The sequence below is a fragment of the Rhinatrema bivittatum genome, chromosome 2 (assembly GCF_901001135.1).
Source record: "Rhinatrema bivittatum chromosome 2, aRhiBiv1.1, whole genome shotgun sequence".
Classification (NCBI taxonomy): domain Eukaryota; kingdom Metazoa; phylum Chordata; class Amphibia; order Gymnophiona; family Rhinatrematidae; genus Rhinatrema; species Rhinatrema bivittatum.
This window is the reverse complement of record NC_042616.1, coordinates 329,882,623-329,908,935: the sequence shown is the minus strand read 5'-3', so window position 1 is coordinate 329,908,935 and position 26,313 is coordinate 329,882,623. Positions and strand designations below refer to the sequence as shown.

At 42.3% G+C, this 26,313-nt stretch overlaps 1 protein-coding gene across 2 annotated transcripts in view; it reads left to right on the top strand.

Moving 5' to 3' along the window:
* The window catches only part of BBS9 (Bardet-Biedl syndrome 9), a 1,052,120-nt gene that overhangs the window by 475,643 nt on the left and 550,164 nt on the right, over window positions 1-26,313 (top strand). For both annotated transcript variants that reach the window (XM_029589776.1, XM_029589777.1), the window contains one exon: window positions 371-475. In XM_029589776.1, coding sequence (XP_029445636.1) covers window positions 371-475 — 105 coding nt within the window. The remainder of the gene's footprint in view (window positions 1-370; window positions 476-26,313) is intronic.

Here is a 26,313-nt window from a genome sequence, read left to right as displayed (position 1 = left end):
CCACTTAACCCAGATCTCCCACCCAAACAGTGAAAACAAAAAACAAGGCTGATTTCAATTGCGCAAATCAATTAGCACATTTAAAATTGTATGCACAAGTTCGTAAACGTATGAGCGAATACTGCTTACAAAATGGCAACATGCATATACTTCTGAACTCTGCCCTGGAGTGTAACGTGACACTGTTAGTATGCATGTACTTTAGGCTTTTGCAAAATACTACTTATATCTGTACATATTACATACAACCTTTTGCAGTATTCCTCAGTGTGTGTGCCAAAATGTGTGTACTTAAATATTAAATGCAATAACATTTTGTTTCATAAAAGCTAATGATCTTATCTGCTGGGGTTTTTTTGTTTGTTTTTAGAACCAGGAATATCTAAAGCAGTAACTCTGTCTGTGTTTCTAAAGGGGAACGATTCCCCAGCAGAGCTGGAGGGAAGTGTGGTGGTTTCCTTTAATACACTAACGGGTAAGTAGTTCTAAGGGTTTTAATTCCCATTTTATTCATCTTTTTACCCACTGATTTTGCATTAATTTTCAAAGGGAACGTTTGCACATAATTTCACTTTGAAACTTGCTGCACTCACTTGTAGCTGCTTTTCGTGCAAGCACTGTTTTTAATGGACAAGAATCCCACTGCACTGACCAGCCTTGAGTTAGCCAGATAACTTTTAATCCATCTAAAAAGTTATTCAGATAACTTGGGGGTGGAGTGGGGGCGTTCTTGGGCAGAGTTGGTTGGCTATCTGGCTAAGTTAGCCAGAGAGCCAATTTTCAGTGCTGTCTGGCTAACATAGCCAGATAACTTTATTACAAATGAAGAGCTGTTCTGTTGTTAGCTAAATAAACTTATCTAGCTTATTTTAAGATAGCTAGGAATATTCAGCAGTGCGCCTGCATTGCTGAATAACCCTGCAAAGTTAGCCGATAAATTTATTCAGCTAACTTTGCCAGCCAGTGGCTGAATAGGGGCCTCATTGTTTTCCTCACCCATCCTAAATTTGTCCCTAGGAATGCCTTCTTTAAATGGGGATAAAAGTGTGTACATTGTGGAAGAATGCACATTCTTTTAGTTGAGTTGAAGGACCGCAATTTAGGGAGCTAATTTTGTGTGTGAATTATATACTTATGTAAATGGTATTGAAAATCGTCTTCTTAAATTGTGCAGTTAGGTCATGCACTAAAATGTATCCGCTAAAATGTTACATGCACTTTCTTTTAAATTAGTGGCTATCTGCAACCTATTGATGATCATTGCTGTGCCTTGTGGTTGGTAGTTGAGTATTTTCTCCAAGTCTTTGTGGGTCATTTTGTAACAAAACAAAATTTGCAGAAAAGCTCATAAGGTGCACCAATTTTCAAACTGAACTTGCATGTACTTTTTTGCTTTGCAAAATTATCACGCCAAAACTTCCCGCACACATTTACACCTGCAAAAATGTGCGCAGAATTATTCAAGGAATTTTACACGGATATTTTTGAAAATTCAAACATATGCATGTCCAGAACCCTTCCTAACTCAGCCTGTGGGAATGCCTCCTCGCAGTCCATGTGAACCTAAGTGCATATAGGACATACGTGCATATGTGTAATTGTATATCGGGAGGGCACTTTTATAACAAGCCATTTTCTCTGGCAAAGCACTGTTTTACCTGCAGACATGCCTTTGAAAATGACTTTCCGTAGGAGTAATATAATATTCCTTTCGGCAGGTTGTTTTTTTTTTAACATATCATTAACTACTTTATCAAATAATCCAGTAAAATGATAACATTTGATGTATGGCATAAAGGCTATGTTTACATTTCATTTTCAGGATACAAAGAGCTGTGCAAGCCAAACATGAATTCTCATAAGAGTCATGTCTGTATCTCTAGTTTTTTTCCTACTACCAGATGTAACTTTGTGCATGCAAATTTATTCGCATGCTTTTGAAACTCAAAAATGTGTGTAAATCCCGATTCTGCCCCAACTCTTCCCTCCTTGAATGCTTTAGTATGCAAGCAAAAGTATGCACATAATCAAGTTTTATATGCATACCCACTGGGACTTTTTTCAAAGAGCCACTTATGTGCATAAAATGAGGTTTATACATGTAAGTGCCTTTGAAAATTACTCCCCTATAAGACTAACATCTCAATGGCTATTTCTCTGTTATTGGAGCTTAAGGAAGTGATTTTTTAACTCTTATCTGTTTGTGTGCACTTTCTTGCATATTTGTTAAAGAAGAGCGCTTGGAAATGTTAATTTTCTCTGACTTTATAAAACATCCCATTTCCTGAAGGCAGAGAACTGATTTCCTGCAGCTGTACTCACTTAAAGTAGTCTCTTTCCTCAGTTAATTCCTGCTAATTACCCACCTGGTTCTGGATCGTCTTATTCATGCCCTTGCTGATTTTATCCAAAGCCTCCTATTTGTTTTGTCTATGTGTCTTGACTAGATTGTATGCACCATAGAGAAAGGAATGCCTTTTACAGTGCAGTGCACATCTGGTAGCACTATATGAATGACTAATAGTAGAAGTACTTAAGTATCATTGTAATTTAAATATATTTTTAGGATTTTACAGTGGGAAAGGCTGCAGAAAAAAAAACATATTACAGCTACCAGTAATAAGAATCAAGATGTAGCAAAAAAAAATATTTAAGTTTTCAGTTACATTATACTTGACAGATGATGCCCCTTTTGAACTGTGTAAGTAAGGGAGCAGCTGACTTCACTGTAAATACCTCACAGTACTTTATTTTTAAGCCATGAAGGACTAAGGATTTTCCATTAATTTAATTGCCTGGCAACCTCTCAAGCTACAGTTGGTGATTTAAAGTAAGATAGACTACCCTCCTCTGTAGTCAGAAAGTATGTTCTTTAAATAGGATGAGATGTATACCACTTCTGGTAGAATTTCCACAAATTGCTTGTCCACTCAATAATTAGACATAAGTCCTGTTTAGAATGTTCTATTTGCTATAACAAATGTTTTTGTTCTGTTTGAAAGAAATCCAGAACCTTCAGTAAATTGGGTCTGTTCTTAATTCTCATAATCTGAAGAAAGAGACTGGACATAACCCAGGCATACCATATACTTCCCTCAATACCAGTATATCTTTTCTTTCCCAGCTCTCTCTTCCCAAAAAAACATGAAATAAATGCTTTTTTATTTTGGTTGAAGTGCAGGTCACAGTTTCATAATAGATTTCCAATGTACATAAGAGCATAAGACTTGCCATACTGGGTCAGACCAAAGGTCCATCAAGCCCAGTATCCTGTTTCCAACAGTGGCCAAGCCAGGTCACAAGTACCTGGCAGGATCCCAAGGGATATATAGATTCCAAGCTGCTTATCCTAAGAGTAAGCAATGGATTTCTGCAACTCTATCTAGAAGTGTTTTGGGTTTGCTCCCCTTCACCTTTACAGCAATCACTGTCAACTGCTAAGGCCATAAATTCTGTGGGCCTAAACCATAAATAATAATAATCATCAGCCTAGACCTGCTTTGCCCCCTCTGATGATCATCACTGCCATCATCTCTTTCTTCTCCCCCCTACCCCCCCCCCCCCCCCCCCCCAGTGGTTGCTGCAGTTGCCACTATTGGCTGCAGAGGAGAAGAATGAGGAATAGATGGGTTAAGGCATACCCACTCTCCTCCTCTTACCAGCTCTGATCATCAGGTTGATTAAGAGATTTTTGTAAAGGAGAGAGTGATGATTGAAAGGAGAAAGAGAATGGGGATGAGCCTTGATAAGGGGGAAGGAGTAATAGTGAGTGCTGAAAAAGAAGGGATGAGCATGGTGACGGTGAGCCTTTATGCGGGTGACAGGTAATGAGTGAGAACAAAGAATAAGAAATTACCATACTGGGTCAGACCAAGGTTCCATCAAGCTCAGCATCCTATTACGAACAGTGGCCAATCCAGGCTACAAGTAACTGGCAAGTACCCAAAAGCTAAGTATATCCCACGCTACTGATGCTAATAATAGCAGTGACTATTTTCTAAGTCAACTTGATTAATAGCAGGTGATGGACTTCTCCTCCAAGAACTTATCCAACCCTTTTTTAAGCCCAGCTACACTAACTAAACTAACCACATCCCCTGGCAACAAATTCCAGAGTTTAATTATGCGTTGAGTGAAAAAGAATTTTCTCCGATTAGTTTTAAATGTGCTACATGCTAATTCATGGAGTGCCCCCTAGTCTTTCTGTTATATGAAAGAGTAAATAACCGATTCACATCTACCCATTCTAGATCTCTCATGATTTTAAAGACCTCTATCAAATGTCCCCTCAGCCGTCTTTTCTCCAAGTTGAACAGCTCTAACCTCTTTAGTCTTTCCTCATAGGGAAGCAGTTCCATCCCCTTTATCATTTTGGTCGCCCTACTCTGTACCTTCTCCATTGCAACTATATCTTTCTTGGGATGCGGCAACCAGAATTGTACACAGTATTCAAGGTGCAGTCTCACCATGGAGCAATACAGAGGCATTATGACATCCTCCGTTTTATTCACCATTCCCTTACTAATGATTCCTAACATTCTGTTTGCCTTTTTGACTGCCACAGCACACTGAACCGACAATTTCAAAGTATAATCCACTATGATGCCTAGATCTCTTTCCTAGGCGGTAGCTCCTAATATGGAAACTAACATCGTGTAACTATAGCATGGGTTATTTTTCCCTAAATGCATCACCTTGCACTTGTCCACATTAAATTTCATCTGCCATTTGGATGCCCAATTTTCCAGTCTCACAAGTTCCTCCTGCAATGTATCACAGTCGCTTGTGATTTAACTACTCTGAATAATTTTGTATCATCTGCAAATTTGATTACCTCACTCTTCATATTCCTTTCCAGATCATTTATAAATATATTGAAAAGCACAAGTCCTAGTACTGATGCTTGAGGCACTCCACTGTATATGCTTTTCAACTGAGAAAATTGTCCATTTAATCCTACTGTCTGTTTCCTGTCTTTTAACTAGTTTGTAATCCATGAAAAGGACATCACCGTTTATCCCATGGCCTTTTACTTTTCTTAAAACCCTCTCATGAGGGACTTTGTCAAATACCTTCTGAAAATCCAAATACACTACATCTACCAGTTCACCTATATCTACATGTTTATTATCCCCTTCAAAAAAGCAGATTTGTGAGGCAAGGCTTGCCTTGGGTAAAGCCATGCTGACTTTGTTCCATTAAACCATTTCTTTCTATATGTTCTGTGATTTTGATCTTTAGAACACTTTCCACTATTTTACCTGGCTCTGAAGTCAGGCTAACTGGTCTGTAGTTTTCTGGATCGCCCCTGGAGCCCTTTTTAAATACTGGGGTTACATTATTCACCCTCCAGTCTTCAGGTACAATGGATGATTTTAATGATAGGTTACAAATTTTAACTAATAGATCTGAAATTTAATTTTTGAGTTCCTTCAGAACTCTGGGGTGTATACCATCCAGTCCGGGTGATTTACTACTCTTCAATTTGTCAGTCAGGCCTACCACATCTTCTGGGTTCACCGTGATTTGGTTCATTTCATCTGAATCATTATCCATGAAAAACGTCTCTGGAATGGGTATCTCCCCAACATCGTCTTCAGTAAACACTGAAGCAAAGAAATCATTTAATCTTTCCGTGATGACCTTACATTTTCTAAGTGCCCTACCCCCTCGATCATCTTACAATCCAACTGACTCACTTGCAGGCTTTCTGCTTCAGATATATTTTAAAAAGTTTTTACTGTGAGTTTTTGCCTCTATGGCCAACTTCTTTTCAAATTCTCTCTTAGCCTGTCTTATCAATGTCTTAGATTTAACTTGCTAATGCTTATGCTTTATCCTATTTTCTTCTGTTGGTTCCTTCTTCCAATTTTTGAATTTTTGAATGAAAGTCTTTTGGCTAAAATACCTCTTTCATCTGATCTTTTAACCATGCCGGTAATTGTTTTGCCTTCCTTCCACCTTTCTTAATGTGTGGAATACATCTGGACTGTACTTCTAGAATGGCATTTTTTTAACAATGTCCATGCCTCTTGCCAGGCCAGTTAGTGTAACCTCGGTGGTGAGGGAATTAATGGAATCCTTGCTAAAATAGAGGATAGTACAGTTTCTGAAATCTAATGGATTACATGAGCCGAGGCAGAATAGTTTTATCAGAAGCAGGTCTTATCCAGATGAGTTTACTCAACTTCTCAGAGTGAGTGAACAGAGAGTTATAGCAGGGGGGAGTGCTAGATATAGTATACTTAGATTTCAGCAAGACATTTAACGCAGTTCCCAATAGGTCACTTGTAAATAAACTGAGTGCCCTTGGTATGGGCCCTAAACTAAGTGACTGGGTTAGAAACAGGTTGAAAGGGATAGAAAAAAGGATAGTGATAAACAATTCACTCTGAGGAATATTTACAAATGGTTCTTGGGATATGTCTTCAGTCCAGTTCTGTTCAATATTTTGTAAACAATATTGTGGAAGTTCTATTGGGAAAGGATCGCCATTTTGTACATTATCCAAAATGTGCAACAGGAAGGTGTGGGAAAGTAGGAGGGATCTAGTGAAGCTTGAGCTATGATCTAGAGTTAAGCATCTAAGAGTTAATGCTAAAAAATGCAGGATCATGTATTTGGGTTGCAAAATCCCAAGGGAACAGTATAGTATGGGGAGTAAAGTTCTGTGCAAAAAACAAGAGCAGGATCTGAAGGGGGTTATATACGATTGTCTGAAGATGACCAAATAGATAGATGAGGTGACTGCAAAACCCAGAAGAATGTTTGGAGTCATAGGGAGAGGAATAGCCAGCGGGAATAAGGAGGTGACATTGCCCCTGGCGAGACGTCTTTTGGAGTAGTGTGTACAGTTTTGGACATAATCTGAAAGAGTGTAGCTACTAAAATGGTCAGTGGTCTTCACAATAAAGTATTTGGGGACAGACTTAGAGATCTAAACATATATACCCTGGAAGAAAGAAGGGAAATGGGAAATATGATATTTCCAAGGAATAAAATGCACAGGACTCTTTCCATGGATGGGAGGCTTTTGGTCATGGTTTTTCTTACTTCCTCTCCACATTCTCTATTTCTCAGTTTCAACTCTCACTCTTCTTTCTCCCTTTTAAAGATTAATTTGTATTTATTTTCTTTTGCTATTTTAACTATATTTGTTTTATATTATGCTATTATTACATTTGCTGCATTTTAATTTTATGTATGTTTTAATTGTAAACCGCCTTGAACTTTGAAGGGCGTGATATTTAAGTATTTTAAAAGAAATAAATGAGGGTGGAAGGGATCAATCTAAGGAAATATTTCTTACAGAAAGGGTGGTGTATACATAAAACAGCTTCCCTATTCAGGTGGTTCAGACAATGAAAATCTCAGAATTAAAAAAAAAAAAATGGAACAAACACAGAGGATTTTTGAAGGAGAGAAAGGGACTATAAAGCTGAGCAGGAGATGTGGATGGGCCTTATAGTCTTTCTCTGCCATCATATTCTATGTTTCTATGTTACCTAGTAGTGCAAGAATATCCATTACAAAAGATACATTAAGATACTAGGTATCAAAGGTTAATATTTTTACTTAAAAATTCTTATTTTCCAGAAAATCCAAAACAAATGTTCAGTGCAGATCACGATCGTACAATCTTAAAATGTAAACACACAAAAAAGGTCAATAAAATTAGCTCTTATTTAATAAAAAGTTTGCTTAAACAGCATAATCTTGATTGCTTTTCTAAAAGTTAAAAATGTCAGAATCCACTTATGGCTCTACAGGAAAAGAGTTCCAGAATAATACCAATGATGTAATAGCAATTATTATATGCAAAGAAAAATTAATAATAAATGAAAATATCAGATGCAATATAAATTCACTGTTGGGGGTGAATTTTCAAAACATTTTTCACATAAAAATTAGCATATATGCGTGTAAGTACCATCTACTTAGGTATTCTATGTTTCATAAAAGTAAAAAATGAAGTCAAAAGGAGTTACACGTTAATATGTGTAACTTTTATGTAAATTTAAAAAAGCTATTTATGCGTTTACAGTATACTTACATGTGTATAACTTATGGACAGTTCAATGGCATATACAATGGCTTGCAAATGTACTCGATCTCCTAAAAAGATAGCAGATTTGTATGGATTACAAATGACACACAGATTGTTCCAGACAGTATGTTGATTGCAAGCCAGTTTGCTCGTAAAGTAAATTTTCAAAATCACAATCATTTTTCTGGGGTTTTTTTGTAAAATAAAATAAAAAATGCTGCTCGTATTAATATTCAACCCCTTCAGAGTAGTATTTGGTAGAACCACTTTTTGCTGCAACAGCAGCTTTAAGTCTGAAGGGTGTTTCCACTAGCTTTGCACACTTTTTGGGAGTGATTTTTGCCCATTGTTCCTGGGAGATTTGCTCCAGGTTGTTCAGTTTGGTTGGATGACACTTATGGACTGCAATTTTCAAATAGTGCCACAGGTTCTCTATTGGACTGAGATCTGCACTTTAACATGGCCATTTTAGAACAATCTTTTTGTTGTTTAACCACTCCTGTGTTGCTTTCTCCCAAGTTTTAGTTTTTCAGAAGACTGAAGCAGGTTGTTTTTCAGTATCTTCCTGTATGTTGCACCATCCATCCATTCTTCAATTTTAAAAAGATGCCCAGTCCCTGCTGAGGAAAGCATCTCCACAATATGATGCTGTCATCCCCATACCTTACTGTTGGGATGGTGTTTGCGAAGGAATGGACAGTGTTAGGTTTATACCACAGATATCGTTTTGAATTTTGGCCAAAACTCAATTTTTGCCGCATCTGACCACAAAACCATATCCCATGTTTTAGTTGGGTCACTCTGATGCTTTCTCGTAAACTCCAGACGTGCTTTGATGTGGTTTTTCTTCAGTAATGGCTTCTTTCTAGCCACCCTCCCATGCAGGTCAATTGTAATTAGAGCTCATGATATGGTTGACTGGTGCACCTCCACTCCAGTCTCAGCCTCAGAACTCTGTAGCTCTTTCAAAGTGATTGTTTGCCTCTCTGTGGCTTTCCTCAAGTCCCTTCCTTGCTCTGATACTTAGTTTTGGGGGATGGCAGTGTCTGGATGGTATGATGCAGCTTCCATCTCCTCACAATTGATCTAACTGTGCTCAGTGGGATATCTAAGCACTTGGATATTATTTTGTAGCCTTTTCCTATGTGTGCATGACTATAACTTTCTTTAATTTTCTTAGAATGCTCTTTGATTTTCACAGCATTCCTTTATATTCACAGTCTGACCAATGGTACTGGAATTAGAGGGTCTTTTATCCAGAAAAGCTGAATTTGTTTAATGATTCACAGATAGAGGCCAACTGTAATAGTGAGGGCAATATCTTTCATTTGTGTAAGCCTGGAACTTCCACAGCAGAGGGGTAGAATAATTATGCAAGCAGCAATTTTCAGTGTTGAATTTTATTTAAAAAAGAATGCATAAAAATATTGAATTATGAATTTGAAAACTTACTGTAAGAGCATATTGGTTTGCAGTAAACATACTGTTTGGAACAATCTGTATGTGTCATTTGTAATCCACACATCTGATGACTTTTTAGGGGGTCGAATACTTTTACAAGCCACTGTAATGTAGCAATTTTTAAATGCCCATTTACATGGGTAAGTTGACTTTACACATGTAAAACCCAATTTTTAGCATGGAAAAAAGCTTTTGAAAATCATATTTTCACATTCATGCATATATATATACAAGTTTAAAAAAAAAAGGGCATTCTCAGAGGGCAAGCAGGATGGTTGTCCTCACTCATGGGTGACATCATCAGATGGAGCCCCGACATGGAAAACTTATGTCAAAAATTCTAGAACTTTGACTTGGCGACATTGAGCATGCCCAATATGCCCTATACCATCTGTCCATATGAGGTACCTCTTCAGTATCTTTTTTTTCCTGCAGAGCTCCAGCATCGCAGTTAGTGAGCCTCATTGTTTTGGCCTAATTTTTGGCCTCTTTGGAAAACTTTTTTCATGGTTCTTCTCACAGAGATTGACGCCGGGTCCCTTTTTGTTCTCCCTATAGCATCTTAGGGTTTTCGACGTTTTACTGGTAAGTTTCCATTTGTGTTGATGCCCCGGGGCAGTGGTGCAGTGGATGCCCGCTGGTCATCAATGGCTATTGCCATCTAGTTTAAGTGTCTCTTTTCTTTTGTCCTGTCATGGCTAGTTCATGTTCAAGTGAAGTTCTCTGTGTCTGAAAACCATGTCTATCACAGACACTGGTTATTACGAGGAGGAAGCTCCTCCTAGGCCGGCCCAGTCACCAAGGCCTGTGGCCCCAAATCCAGTGTCAACAGTGCCTGCATCGCTGGACAAAGGCTGAGCACCCAGGGCCCCAACCCTTGTCCATGACATGGAAGCTGAGGAGCCTTATTACCCCTGGGGGTGACTCAATAGAGGTCTCCAAAGATGCCTCCGGTGGTCTCCCTTCAGACCCTTCTCCGGAGGTCCCATCCTGAGAAACTTACCTTCGCGGGGTTTATACAGTTGATGGCAGAAGCCTTACCCTTTCAGTTGTTAACTGAAGAGGATGCCAAGCCAAAAATTCTTGAGATCATTCAGTTTGTGGAGCTTCCTAAGGAGGTCCTGGTGGACCCAGTGCACAACTTACTTAAGGAGTTACTGTTTAGGATCTGGGAACACCCCTTCATCTTAATTTTGTTGAGTTCTTAGTTATGTTTAGGTTGCTATGGGAGTTGGAATGTGTACAATGAGTCCTTTAAATTTATAGGTGTTTTTACCTACAAGGGGATGATTAAACTCTCAATAAAGGTTGTTGTGATAGTATGATTTAGATAAGAGCCTGATTGATTTTTAATGTGAAAGTGTCTTTGGCTATAAATCAAAGGATGAGCTAGGGGTGGGTGAGTTGGAGGGAAAGACCGGCACTAGAATTAACTCCCTCTGGCTTGCTTATTATATCAGACTCAAACAAACTAAAATATATACCCCACTATTTCACCTCTCTCCAAAGGTTTTTAAGTCCTAAGATTTCCAAAAGCTATACTTACAAATCCTCTTCAACCACCAGTAAGTTGATCTTCTCTCAATGGATTGAGAGGTTTGAGTTTCTTGTGCCTAATGGTGCTTGCTTCTGGTTCTCTTCTACTGCAAAGGGTCCAAGGCCTCTGGAAGCTGGGACTGTGGAGTTTGAAGCCTGGATCGCTCGCTGTGACCTCTGGAGTCCTCTCCCAGGGGATGCTGGGAACAGTATGCAGATAAGCCTTCAGGTCCTCTTCTACTGCAAAGGGTGCAAGGCCTCTGGAAGCTGGGACTGTGGAGTTCGAAGCCTGGATCGCTCGCTGTGGCCCCTGGAGTCCTTACCCAATGCATGCTTGGAACAGTATGCAGATAAGCCTTCCGGTCCTCTTCTACAAGATGGTTTCCCTGGGCACCTTGACACCCTTCTGCATAAAGGGGGATTGGCTATGCTCCCTTGATCTGAAGGACATGTACACCCACATCAAGATCTTCCCCATTCACTTTAAGTATTTTAGATTCGTGATGGGAAAACAGCATTTCTAATATGTGCTGCTGTTTCGTCTTGGGTCATCCACATGTGTTTTTATTAGTGTAAAACATTTTTATTAAACAGAAACAACTTGGTAGACAGAAAATAGACCTGATATGCAGCATTTCTTATACATCCTCGGTCGCGTGTACAGATGTCAGGGTATAACACCATCCCCTGTCCCCTAGTCCCCCCCAATGCAGTTGTTTCCCTCCCCCTGTCCCTAGTCCACCCACCCCTAAGAGCCCCCCACTCCCCTGTCATCATCCGTATACCCTCCAAGCGATCCAGCAGAGTATCCATGAGCAGGAAGTACCATCAATCCACGATCCACAGTCAATCATTAAGTACCAAGCTTCTGGATCAATGAGGCAGTACCTGCAGATAGGCATCCCAGATTTGTAGAAACTGACGACGGGGCTGTGGGCATGCTTTCGAAGCCAAATTGTCCATTTGCATCATGCGATGGAGATTAATGCGCGAAGTCCAAAAAGATGGGGGAGTCAGGTCCTGCCAGGGAAACAAAATGACCTTTTTCCCTACCGCACATGCTTTTTTAAGAAACAGACATGGGCCCATACCCTGAACAAGTGGCCGGGGAATGCAATCAAATAAGAGCATATACGGAGATACTGGGAGATGTATATCCAAAAGACGCCGCAAATAACCCACAATCTTTCCCCAGTAAAGTTGAATGCTAGGGCAAGCCCAAAAAGCATGGGACAAGGTCCCGATGGACAAATGGCAGCGTGGACATGTCACTGTCTGTGACAATTTAGCATGGAAAGCTATTTGCGGGGAAACACATGCTCTCCTCAGGAATTTAAATTGCATTTCTCTAAAGTACATATGCCAGTAACCTTAGTCAGATTCTTCATACACGCAGCAAAAACAGCTACAGGCACTGTGAAAACCCCATCGTGTCCTCAGCGTTCCACTGATGTGTGAGATATGTGGCCTTAGCGAGACCTAAAACCAACCCCTGATAATACACAGATAAAGATGGCACGTGCTGGCGTTCAAGCTGGAAAAAACTGTCTAGGGCCTGAAAATGGGAAGGCAACTTAGAGGAGGGTGGCAAAGAATTTATGTAGTGGCGCGCTTGCAAATACCTTTGAAATACCTTGCAAATACCCAAACAGGTGACCACTGGTTAGCCCATAGAGACCCCTAAGCTCATCAAATGAAACCATCGTGCCTGTGGCATCCAATACATGACCCAACTGGGTAATGCCCTTCAGTCACCATTCCTCCCATTGTAAAAATGTTAATTTAATGTAAATATCTTTATCTAATGTTATCCTCTCCCTTTCTTCTCTACTCCCAGTTCTAGTACCTTGTTATTTGTAACTGCTTCCTCCTCACTAATAGGTTACTCATTTGTTCTTTGTACACCCCTGTTCTATGTAAACCGGCATGATGTGATTGTATCATGAATGCCGGTATATAAAAATTTTAAATAAATAAATAAATAAAATAAATTCCCGGAAACTAAGGGAGTGAGAGCCCGGTGAAAAATCAGGGCTACCCATTATGGGTAATAGATAAGCACAAAATTGGGAGATTCCCAGCTGATGAGTCATAAACCTCCAATCCTTCCTAAGGGGCGCAATTAATGGGTCTTGAATCAACACACTCGGGAGAGCCTGTCGGAGGCCCGTAAGGTCAAATTTGAGGTCCAACGGGGCCACCAAGGTGTTTTCTATCAGGATGTTCACGAAAGTAGATTCCCCCAAAAGCCAATCATGGACTATATGTAAGTTGGCTGCGATATTATATCGTATAAAGTCCGGCATGCCCATCCCACCAGCTCCCCATTTCAGCTTTATTTATTTATTTTATTTATTTTAGGGTTCTTATATACCGATATTCTTGTAACAAGTTACAAATCAATTCGGTTTACATTAAAACACAAACCAGCGCTAAAAAGGCATTACATTAAACAAGGAAGCTGAGAACTTTAACCACAACAACGGGATTTGGGTTTCCTTCCCTTCCAAAGAAAAACATGCAGCATTTCACGAGATTCCCCAAGTCGCTGTGCTTAAGAGAGCGTGGGAAATTCTGCAGCACAAACAACTGCTTGGGTAAAATGATCAATTTAAACAGATTGATACGCTCCCCAAGAGACAAGAGGAGGTCTCACCAATTGTACATTTTGTCACTCGTGAGTGTAAGTAAACCAGAGATATTGAGGGAATAGATTGCTGCCAAATCTGTGGACAAATGGATCCCAAGATATTTAATGGAGTCTCTTGCCCACTGTAGGGGAAAGGGACCACTCCAGCGCTCTTTAAGAGCTGTGGGAAAGGCCAATGCCTCTGACTTGTCCCAGTTAATTCTCAAACAGGAGAAAGTGCCAAAGGCCATAAACAGTTCAAGAAGGGCTGGCAAAGATTGTTGTGGGGGTAGTGAGGAAAACTAAAACATCATCCACAAAAGCGGCGTATTTGAAAATCTCCCTCTGATCCCGAGAGTGAAAGTGCACACCTCGGATGACTGGTGAATCCTGTATTGCCAGTAACAGAAGCTCCATGGTGAGTGAAAACAGCAAGGGGGACAGCAGACATCCCTGACGTGTACCTCGTAACACTTGAAAAGGGGGGGGGGAAGGCATCCAGTTCACCAAAAGCGAGGCAACTGGGTCATGGTAAAGGAGTTGGATGGCCTGATAAAAAAAAAAAAAAGAACCCAAACCCCCCATTAAGTTAAGCAACCGAAACATATAGCCCCACTGCACCCGATCGAAGGCTTTTTCTGAATCTAAGCTCACCATAAGGAAGGGAATATCTGAGCGCTTACAAAGCGCCATTACTGCAGTGATCCGCCGGATGTTCGTGAGAGTGTAGCGATGCTTGACAAAGCCCACCTAGCCTGGTTTAACCAAATGTGATAAGATACCCCCGAGTTGAGCTGCCAAAATTTTGGATAAAAGTTTATGGTCGATGTTTAACAAGGAGAGGGGATGGTACGCGGCCGGCATCAGTGGATCTCTTCCAGGCTTTTTGGGATGAGTGTCACATGTACCTTATTTCCATGAGGGGGAAAGGACCTCAGATCTATCAAGGCATTAAACACCAGAGGGAGGAGGTCAGTAAGGGGTTCCACAAGGCATTTGTAGAATTCTGAACTATATCCGTCGGGTCCTGGAGCCTTTAATTTCTTAGCACCATGAATAGCTAGCCGCACCTCCTCAACTGTAATGGGCTCATTCAAGCGCCGACGTTGCGCCAGATTTATGGAGGGAAGATTAAGGCGTTCACAGAAAGCGTCCCAGTGGCCAGAGTGCCAACCTTCAGACTCATAAAGAGTAGAGTAATATTCATGAAAGGACACCATGATGTCAAGAGTATTGGTAACCACTTGGCCCCCTGAGGTCCTAATAGCTGGAATATGTCGGGAGCACTTAGCTGATTTGACCAAGTTAGCCATCATTTTCCCTGACTTATTTCCAAGCCTATACAGCTGAAACTGATAATACAGGACACACTTTTTCGCCCGCTGATATAAAAGGGAATTGATCGCCATTTGCAAAGAGACATAGGATTCTGTATGAGGGGGGGACTGTGAGTCAAGCAAGTCATGTTTAGCTTTCTGGAGCTACACACTTAGTAACAGAAGCCGCTTATCCAAGGATTTCCTCCTGTGAGCTAAATAAGAGATATCTCCCCTTAGTACCAGCTTTGCAATGTGCCAAAACAAAATAGGATCCCCACTGTGTTGGGCATTCAGTGCTGCAAACTCTGCCCACTTCTCCTTCAAATACGCCTGGAAAGAAATATCCTCTGCTAAAAAATAAGGATAGCGCCATTGCCTCACAGAAGGGTCAGTGTGTGCTGCCGTCAACTCCAGCCAAATCGATGCATGGTCGGAGAGAGTAATGTCCCGAATCCTAGCAGAGGAGACCTTGGAAAAGTAATGCGCACTGACCAGAAAATAGTCAAGACGAGATTGGGTTGCATGCACCCTGGAGAGATGGGTAAAGTCCTCAAAGGGGTGAAACGTTCTCCAGGAATCAACCAGATGCAAAGCAGTTTCCAAAAGACGGATCCCCTTATTTGGGACACCTGCATTGGAGGCTGCTGATGACCTATCCCACCCTGGGTCTTGTAGGGCATTAAAGTCCCCTCCAACCACTATCACCTGATCTATGTATGGAAGAAGCAACCTATGCAGCGCTTGGAAAAAAGGAGCCTGGTGTGCGTTTGGGGCGTAAGCACAGCATAACACCATAGGTACTTGGTTACGTTCTGCCTCTAAAATCAGGTAACGACCATTGGGGTCTTTGATTTTGTTCAGGACTTTGAGTGGGAAATTCTTCCGAATTAATATGGCCACCCCTGCAGACGCAAAATGTACTGACCCTACTCAACCCTGGCATAATTTGGCATGCTCCACATCAAGTCAGGTGACTTTCCTGAAGGAAGGCCATGTCAGCCAATTTCCGCTTCAAGGCCTGTAGGATCTTTGATCGTTTAATGGGGGAATTAATACCACAAACATTCCATGAAAACAAAAAAGTACCCAGGCTAACCATCCTCATATACAAACAGGAATAACTGACCAAAACATCGCCACCTTTGGTAGAGAGATGGCCATCCCAGCATGGGCTACCCTTCAGGCGTTTTATCACCAATTGCTCGTGAACATGTCACAAACGAATGAAGGAAACATCCCACTCCAGACCCCCTTCCCCCACCCCCTCCCTGTTGCTCCCTGTCACCCCCCCCTCACTCGAAAACCTTCCCCTTTCCCACCCCTCTCCTCTCACTCTCCCAGACCTGCTCTCCCACCTCCCCCAACCCCCTCTTCCTGTAAACTGATCTTATGAAACCCTTCCTAACAAGATCACAGGAGATGTTAAAGGCTCCTATGCCCCCCACCCAGCCCCACTCCCTTCTCCCCGAATTAAAAAAAAAAAAAAGCAAAACAAAACATGACAGGGTCACTGTGAGAAAAAAAAAGGGCACGTGTGAAACAACAGCACACAACAAGATTTGCATGGACTCAGAATGTTTGTAACCAGAACAGTTAGCCTCAAGCGTATGCCAGTGTGAGGAGCAATGCTGTACATGGTGATTGAAGTTAGGAGATCCTCCAAACCAATCAACGTGTAGCTGAAACACCAAACCTTCCCGACATTGTCCAAACTCCAACTGCCCGAACTGGGAACACATCAAAAGGACGAATCAAGATGGCGGGCGGATCCAAGAAGGCTGATCTGTAGCAGTGCACGGCGTTTCTTGAGCTCCTCGAACAGAAAATAAAACTTTTTTTCCTGCAGCAATTTCTTTGAATATGGGACGAAAACGCAAACCGAGAGGTGAGCCATACCCTGCAGCCCCCTCGAACGTTTCAGTCTCTGGTCCGATGGACGCACACGTCGTGAGGAAAGACCTGAATGCAGAGGCTCAGCCGCTGGAGAGAGGGGGAGGGGAAGATGAGCTACCCTCTCTCCCTGGCTCGATATCACCTTTGAGCCCTGCCCAAGGAACACCACCCGAGAATCCAGCCAAAGTTTGGAGCTCTCCGGAGTCGGGAGTACGGTCGTTGGACCAGGGAGTCCATCGACAGAGCTCTACAGGGTCCGATAAAGGAGAAACTGTGACCAGGAGCCCAGTATTGCCAACGGGGCAGATCGGGGAAGAGAATGGAACATTGATGAGGGAGACTGCTGGAGCTGAAGGAGGTGTCCCTGAAAGATCTACAACTGCTGTGGTAAGACCAGCTGTATTTACATTAGAAACTATCTGGGAGACTTTGGTGGATCTGAAAGTCTCCATTATGTCGCAAATTAAATCTTTAAGCGACACAGGAAAAGAATTGGAGGATAAAGTTAAAGTGGTGGTTAATTCACAAGTGGATATGGATCAGTAGATTATGACTAATCGAGATAAAATTAAGAACATTGAGTTAACTCAAACTGCGATGATAAAAGAAAGGAAGAATATATCAATGAAATTGGAGCAGATGGAAAACACAATTAGAAGCAAGAATTTAAGATTCATAAACTTCCCACAGATATCTTTAATTTCCCCGAGAGATATCTTCAAAAGGTATCTCCAGGAAGTGCTACAGATTGGGGATAATGAAATGCCACTAATTTCAAAGATTTTTTATCTCCCAAAAGCAAAGAGAACAACAGAACAGAATGGAGATTAACATCTTTGGTTCCTACTGTTGACCAGCCCTTGAATATTTCTACCTTCTTAGAGACCTCAGATACGGAGCTTGCGATACCTGCTACTTTAATTGTGAATTTAAAATTGGAACCAGATAGAGATTGGTTATTGAAATGTTGTCTTAGACATAGAAATGATCAGTTTTTAGGATGTAATGTAAGGGTTTTTCCGGACGTAGCCTGGGAAACTCAAAAGAGGAGAAAGGCTTTTCTCCTAATGAGACCCAGGTGATTCAGATTGGGGGAATCTTTTTCCTTAAGTTTCCTTGCAAATGCTTGATTAAGCATAATGGTAATTCATATGTATTTTATGACCCCCCTCAACTGTCTCAGTTTTTTGGCAGGGAAAACCCCTGTAGGCTCCATAGAACCCTGTGACAATGTACCCGGTTCCTCTTGAAAAGATATTGGTCTTGAATGCTACAGTGAATGGCCTTAATTTCTTGAAGTATTGTTATTATATTTCCTTAGGTTGTGTATAACTATGCCCCCTCAATTGAGGACTAAACTCAAAGAAATAATAATTGGAATTATTGTATGATTTTTTTTTTCTTGTGAAATCTGGTTTTCTATTGTTTCTTTGTATTTCCATTCAAGAATATAATCTTGTTTAAATTTGTAAAATTGCATAAAGAGAAAATTAAAAAAAAAAGGACGAATCAAAAACAGAAAAAGGCATCCAAATGGCAGCCATCCTGTAGCGATCCGGGAAGAAAACAAGTGAAACAGACTGCAGCTGAGGCATGTAAGAATCACGGTATCTCTCCGGCGTTCGCAGCGGGCCGATCCAGCATCGCGATGTAATCACGAAGCTCTCCTGCTTCAGAGAACCAAAGAGGGCCGCCTGGTGTGGACACGCGTACTTTGGCCGGGTAAATTAAAATGGCATGCTGCCCCAAGTTGTGGAGCTGGGCGCAGTAAGGAGACAAAGCACATCACTGAGCGGAGAGGGCTGCTGAAAAGTCTTGGAAAATTAATATCTTCCTACCTTCAAAGAGCAGGGGCTTCCCACCGCGCACCACTTGCTTTATTACTTATGTGCGAAATTTAAAATTTTCGCAATAATGACTCTGAGCCGGTCTTGTTGCGCTTGTCGCTGGCCTAACCGATGCAAGCGTTCAATATGCAGAGGGCCGCGCGCTATGGAGAGATGAAGCTCCTGTGTCAGCCATGCGTCCAATATTTTAGGAAGGTTCCACTCCTCCAATGACTCCGGCAGCCCCACAAAACGGAGATTAGACCGTCGGGACCGGTTTTCTAAGTCTTCCAATCGGTCAGTGTGTTTTGCGATCACTGTCTGTAGTTGGTGAGTTCAGACCTCATGGTCTGGAGGCCATCTTCTGTCTCGGATTTGGTGAGAGAGTTTTTTGAATTCGGGCTCCAGGGCTTCCCCCATGGCGGCCCGAATATCTGCCCAATTCGCCAGCATGGGGGAGTCAGCCATCCCGATATCGTCATCAGACAGCGTATCTGTAGGCCTTAGTCTCACCCTGTCCTTTTCTCTCTCTTTCTTCGCTGTCCTCATAGACATTGCCAACAGTAATTTCCTCTCTGAGGTTTCAGATGCTTAATGCTGTGGTCCGGGCCCTTTATAGACGCTTTGGCTGTTATAGATAAGGCTGGATGGTTAAACAGGGAGCCAGCAAGGGCAAGCTACATTCGCTCCCTTGCACAATTTCACGTGATCTCCATCCACATGTGTTTTTGCAAAATGCCTGGTCATGGTGTTAGCGCACTTGTGCAGGATGGGAGTGCATATCTTCCCTTATCTAGACGATTGGCTGGTCAAGAGCACCTCTCAGGCAGGGGCCGTCAGGTTCATGCACCTGACCATCTGGGAGTTGGAATCAGTAGGGGTTGTTATCAATTACCCAAAGTCCCATTTCATTCCATCACCACAATTAGACTTCATAGGAACCCTGCTTGACAAGGCTCAGGTCAAGGCCTTCCTGACCTCGACAAAGAGCCATCAGCCTGATAGCCATAGCAGCAAAACTTCAGAGCCAGCAGGTCTCAGCTTGGCACGTGTTGAGGTTGTTGGGCCTCATAGCTGTAACAGTTCATTTCACTCCCTTGGCTCACTTGTACATGAGAACAGCCCAATGGACCCCAAAGTCTCAGTGGTGTGAAGCCACGCAGAGCCTCCAGGACCACATCCAAGTCACTCAGCCTCTCCAGGACTTGGCCTGGTGGCAGGTAATTTCAAATCTGGAACAGGGGATTTCCTTTCAAAGTCCTCCTATCCAAAATGTCTTAACCATAGATGCATCCACCCTGGGTTGGGGAGCTCATGTAGATGGACTCAGCAGTTAGGGTAGCTGGTCTGCCCAGGAATGCATTTGCCAAATCAACTTCCTGGAGCTCCTGGCAATCATGTATATGCTATAGGCTTTCAGAGATTGACTGTCTAACAAAGTTGTCCTGATTCAAACAGACAACCAAGTAGCGATGAGGTATGTCAACAAACAGGGAGGAATAGGCTTCTACCTTCTGTGTCAGGAGGCAGTTCAGATCTGGTCCTGGGCCTTCTCTTATGGGATAGGACTATGGAGAATGTTTTAGCTGACAGACTGAGTTGTGCCTTCTGACCTCACAAATGGTCTCTGGACCACGGAGTCGTGAATCAGATCTTCCACCTTTGGGGAAGCCTGGATGAGCATCTATTTTGAAGTGCATTGGAATAGGAAGCTTCCTCATTTCTGCTCCCTGTACAAGACACATGACAAACCAGCCTTGGGAGCCTTCACCCAACACTAGGGAAGGGTCTCCAACTCCACTGGTAGTGACGTCTCTCTTGAAGCTTCTGAAGACAAAGATACTATGATCCTCATAGCTCCTCGTTGGCCAAGTCAGATGGAGTTGTCCATCTGGAAACAGATCAGTTTGGGGACTTCCCCAGATCTCATCACACAAGATCGAGGCAGTTTGCGGCATCCCAAACTCCAGGCCCTGTCACTCACAACGTGGATGTGAGAGGTTAATTCTGCAACTACTAGATCTCTCAAAAGTTGTGTTTGGGGTCCTGGTGGCTTCTAGAAACTTCCAATAGAAAGGGCCAAATGGACTGAAGTTGAGGAGGTTTCCCATGTGGTGTGAGCAGAAGGCCTGCCCCCAACAAAAAACTGTTGGAAGCTGGCTTGAAAACCAATTCCATTAGGGTTCATCTGAATGTAATTGGTGCATATCACCATGGTGTAGATACTAGAGATGTGAATCGTCTTAACGATCGGGTTCGGCTGGAGGGAGAAAAAAATCTGATCACTGGAGATGTGAATCGGAATCGGTTCCGATTCACATCGTTAATTTTTTTTTAGTGAGGCCCGACCTTTTAAAATTGACCCCTTACCTTCCCCCACCCCCCCGAACCCCCTCAAAACTTTTTACGAGTACCTGGTGGTCCAGTGGGGGTGCGGGGACCGATCTCCCGCTCTCGGGCCATCGGCGCCATTTTGGCTGCCACTCAAAAATGGCGCTGATGGCCCAATTAAAAAAAAAAAACCCACCCGACTCTTTAAAGATGACCCCTTAACTTCTCCCACCCTCCGCAAAACATTTTTAAATTACCTAGTGCTCTAGTGGTGGTCCCGGGAGCGATCTCCCATACTTTAAAGATGGCGCTGGCCAGCCAGTGCTCCTACCATGTGACAGGAGCCGGCCAATGGCACGGATACCCTGTCATATGGTAAGGGCAAAGGGCCATCGGCGCCATCTTTATGATTGGCAGCCGATGGCCCGAGAATGGGAGATCGCTCCCGGGACCACCACTAGAGCACCAGGTAATTTAAAAATGTTTTGGGGTGATCAGGAGGATGGGAGAAGCTAAGGGGTCATCTTTAAAGGGTTGGGTGGGTTTTTTTTTTAATCGGGCCATCGGCGCCATTTTTGAGTGGCAGCCAAAATGGCGCCGATGGCCCGAGAGCAGTAGGTAAGGGCAGGGGAAAGCACTTGCTGACCCACTGGCACAGGATTTGATATCAGAAGCCCAGCAACATGAGAGAAAAGAGATGGAAGTAAAGACTAAATGTCCCACCCACAGGAAGTGACTTGAAAGCCAGTAGCATGAGTGGAGGGGAGAAGTTCAGCTGTAGTCCCTACAAACGAAGTGATCCAAAGCCCAATAGTATGATGAGCTCTAAACCTGGGAATTTTCTAAGTTTATAGACCAGATTCTGGGTCTCAGGGAGAGCACCCAGGATCTCTGGGTTGTATACATTTTTTCCCTCTCCTGCATGGCTGCTTCTTTTCAGTTGTCTCCCATTTTCAGCTCAGTGAGCACTAGAATGGCAGACAAGGTAGCACTCTGTTAGTTGCTGCTGCTGTTTCCATCCCCCTCTTCTGATTGACTTAGTTTGTTGATCTAAACCAGTCAGAATCAAGAGGCAGAGAAGCACTTTATTGAAGTTGAAGACAGCATAGCAAAACCAAGTATGTTAAGGAGGGGAACCAGAATGAGAGGAAGAGAGTATGTGGAATGTGATGGTTGTAGTTGCAGTGAGAGGGAAAAGCAATAGGGGAGGGTGGTGGGTGGCAGCAGGAGATGAGAGCAAGAGCATTAGAGGCAGTGAGGATAGAACAAGAGTGTCTGTGTGAGAGAGTGAGAAACAAGATCAAGAATGGGGGGGAGAGAGGTGAAAGTCGGGATGGGAAAGGAGGAACAAGTAAGAGAAGGGAGCAACATTGGGGAGGAAAGAGGGTTTAGCAAGGAGAGGGAGTAATGGTCAGAGAGGGAGAGGAAGATGGGTGGAAGGAGAATAGTAAGGGAGAGTATGGCGTAAATAAGAGGAAAGAGAGAACAAAGAGGGAGAGAGTGATAACAGTGTAAGGCAGTTGCATATAATAATTTATATAAACTATCTTTGACAAATCTGAGCTTAGCAGAAAATAATACAGTTCTGTTTGTCTTAGATAATGTATATTTTATTGGGGATTTCTTTAGGGTAAAACAATGAACTTGATGCTAAAAACGTATTACTTGTCAGATTTTACAAGTATCATGAATTCAGAAAGTATTACATACAAATAGAAAAATGTTTGCTATAAAATCAGTGAGACACTAGCAAATCAAATCAACTGTAGCTTGCACTTAGAAATTGCAAAAGCTATTTTCTGACTATACCCATAGGATCATAAATGCCCACCTTACAATGGAGTCTGTGTTTGGCTCATACCTGCTGTGGAGGAGGTCTGTCTGCTATACTCCATCTCAGCTGTCAAGGTAGTTGAATTAGCAGGCTCTGAATTTGCTGTCAGCCTTGCTCTTAGGGGGAAGCCTGCAGCTCTCTTTGAAGGGCTGCAGCATTCTATCCAATAGAGGCTAGGTGTACAGAGGAGATTTGAGGGTCTTTGAAGATATTACATGTGGCCAAAAGCAAAACTAGTCCTTTGTCTCTCCTCTTTATTTATGAATTCATCTGCATTTCTTAGTTCATTACTGCAGAACAATTAGCTTCCAGATGGACAATCCGATTGGTTCGGCAAGACCAGTTTTTTTTCCAGCAGCCAGTTTGACACTGACACTCACCAGAGATTTGAAATAAACATTTCTCTGGTGAAGTTCACGAATGCTGATTGGTAGATTTTGGGGAGCAATGTTGTAAACCTCAGCCTAGCTGTTTTTTGTTTTGGGTTTTTTTTTGCAGCTAGTCAGACCTTCATTGTTCTTGCCCTTCTGGGTATGAAGCAGTTTTTCTTGTGCAGAAAAAGTTGCCAACTATCCCATGCAATCGAGACTGCAGTAGAGACTCCATTTTAGTTAGCCACAAACATATAGAAGGTTACTGGACCTTGCTCCTACAAGATCAAGGGGGAGCAGAGAGCAAAGGTGGGAAGGAGGATTTGAGAAAAGAGAAAGGTGAGAGAGAGGAGCGAATGGCCAGAAGATGGAGAAGAGGACCATGAATTGGAGGGAGGAGGGAATCCAGAGTGATAATGTAGGAACAAGCAGATTAAGAATGGAGGAGAGAGAGGAGGAGGAATGATAAAAGGAGGGCAGGTAGGAAGAATAGGGAGAGGAGAAATATGGAAGAAGGCAGAAAGGAATAAAGAAAAAAGAATTTGAGAAAGTATTAAAATATCTATTATTGAAGGAAAGAGAAAAAGAAGGAAAAGTGAGAACATTCAATTTCTTTTATTTGATGAACAGAGAATTAGATCATGGGCATGCACTGGATGTACTGTTCTTAGATTTCAGGAAAGCATTTAATACTGTTCTTTATAGGAGGCTCATAAATAAATGAGCAGGCTGGGGGTTGGATCCATGTGATGTACTTGATTTAAAACTCTTTGAGTGATAGACAACAGTTCACTTTGAATAAAGAATATCAATGAGTGGACTGCCTTAGGGATCTTTCTCGAGGCTGATCCTGTTGAATATCTTCATGAGTAATATAGCCAAGAGGGTAGTAAGAAAAGTTTTTCTTTTTGCAGATGACTCCCACATATACAGTACAACAGATGGAAACTCTTGAGGGAGTAGACAGAATGAGAAGATAACTTGAAGGGTTGTTAAGTGCTTGAGAAATAATTTTTAGGTTAAAAAATGTTCAGGGTCATCTGTTTGGGGTGCATACTGTGATACCCCATGTTGAATCCACCTCCAACCTATAAGTGGGATCTTTGGGTCTTCTGTTCAGTTCTTTGTCTGGCACTACCAGTTCCCTACTGGCTGTGTTCACTGTATCTTTATTGGTCCAGCAGGGCCCAGCCCTTGGTAAGCTGAGTATTTCACTTCCACCTCTGGCTGGCTTCTCGTCTGGGTCATTGATGCTCAATTTCCAATTCTGATGTTCTTGTCCCTACCATGAGTTCTTGTTCATAGAGGTCTTACAATTTTTGTTCCTTTCTTGGTTTTGCTGCATGGTTTGCTTTTTGCTATAATGGATTGCTATCATTAAAACTATCCTTATCCAGCTTTAAGTCTTGTCTAGTCCCTGTTTTTCAGGCATGCCATGCAGGATTCCAGAGATCCTTAATTAAATGAGTTGCTTGTATTTTACCCTGGGGATTCTCTGCTAGATCTGTGACAGAATAGCCTAGCCATAAAGTGCAGCTTTGCTGATTTGGGGAGGGTTTTTTTTTCTCTCTGCTAAGCATTACCCTGTACCACGTTAAAGGTTTATCCTGGCTTAGGCCATAAAATAGGGTAACTTAAGTTAGTGAGAACTCAATGAGAGTTAAGTTATATTTTCTTGAAGTTATTGTATGTGAAATCTGTGTTTGGGGAATTGCCACAGCTGAGATTAATCCCAACTAGAGATGCTCTCTTAACAGTATTTACAAACAAGGTGCTACAGCCTAGTCTTGGTATACTTCTTGAATTTTTTTCCAAAAACCTGACCTGAATTCTAACCCTAGTTTGCTTTTTAACTTGTAGCAACAATTTAGAAATTTTTGTCTTAGATTGCTTTCAGACTTTGTCATGGTTTATGCTTACATTTTGTGCAAAAAAGTTTGAATCTTGTCTTGAATATGCTCTGGCTACTATTGCTAGAGACTCTGCTCTGGTCCAAGTTTTGCTTTATTGTTCTAGTCTCAAGCTGCAGACATGAATGGTCTTCACTTTGGCCCAGTTAGGGGAGCCTCTCTTCTTTGACAGATTTGATGGCAGTTGGAGGTGACTCCGGGGACTTATTGATCAGTGCTATCAATGATTCTAGAGATACCCTCAAGAATTCCCTACTGAGAATGTTAAAGTGCATTTCGTTTGCAGCCTCCTTGCAAGAAAAGCTTTGTACTGGGCTAATCTCCTATTGACATGTACCAGCCCTGACTTGTAGCATTTGAAAGGCTTTGTTGCTGTTATGACGCTTATGTTTGGGGAGCCAGAGGAAGGAACTTGGGTGGAATTTATGAAAGCCCAGTTTCCGTGCCCCCTTGCACCAATGAATCCTCTTCCAGCAACTCTAGTTCTTGCACTGGTGAATTCAGTTCCAACCATAGCAACCAACTTTTCAAAATCATTAGGGGTCGCCAAACTCAATAGAAATTACCCATCCCTTGTCACTGTAAAGAAGGTTGCTCAGTATTGAGGTGCTTGAGCACCCATTATATCAACAGAGCTATCATCTATGGTTCCAGCTCTTAGCAGTTCTATCTCCAGCTCTTGCACCAGTGAATCTGGCACCAGTTGTTCCTGTGACTCCAGCTCCAATTCTTACACAGGTAAATCCAGTTCCAGAAGTTTTGGCTACTCCAGATAAATTAGATCCTCTGGTAGTCCTAGTACATTTGACTACTTTAAAGGAAATTGCCCCTGCTACTAGATTTCCAAGACAAGATCCTGTACCATACTTCCAGCCCAGCTTTGAATCAGTTCCTGCATGGGAGAATCTGGTTCCAGTTGTCTTAGTGACTCCAGTTCCTGCTTGAGTCTCTCCAGTCTCAGTTGTTCCAGAGACTTTGTTATGGTTGCCACTTGCGGGGCCCAAACCGATGCCACCGGATCGGCTTCTGGTTTGTTTTTTGGGACCATCCTTCCTGAGCTGTACCATGGTGCAACAGCTCACATCCCTCTAGACTAGAGCAACCAACCGTACTTCCGCGTTCACAACAGGATGTGAAGGCGGTTGCAACACTTTAA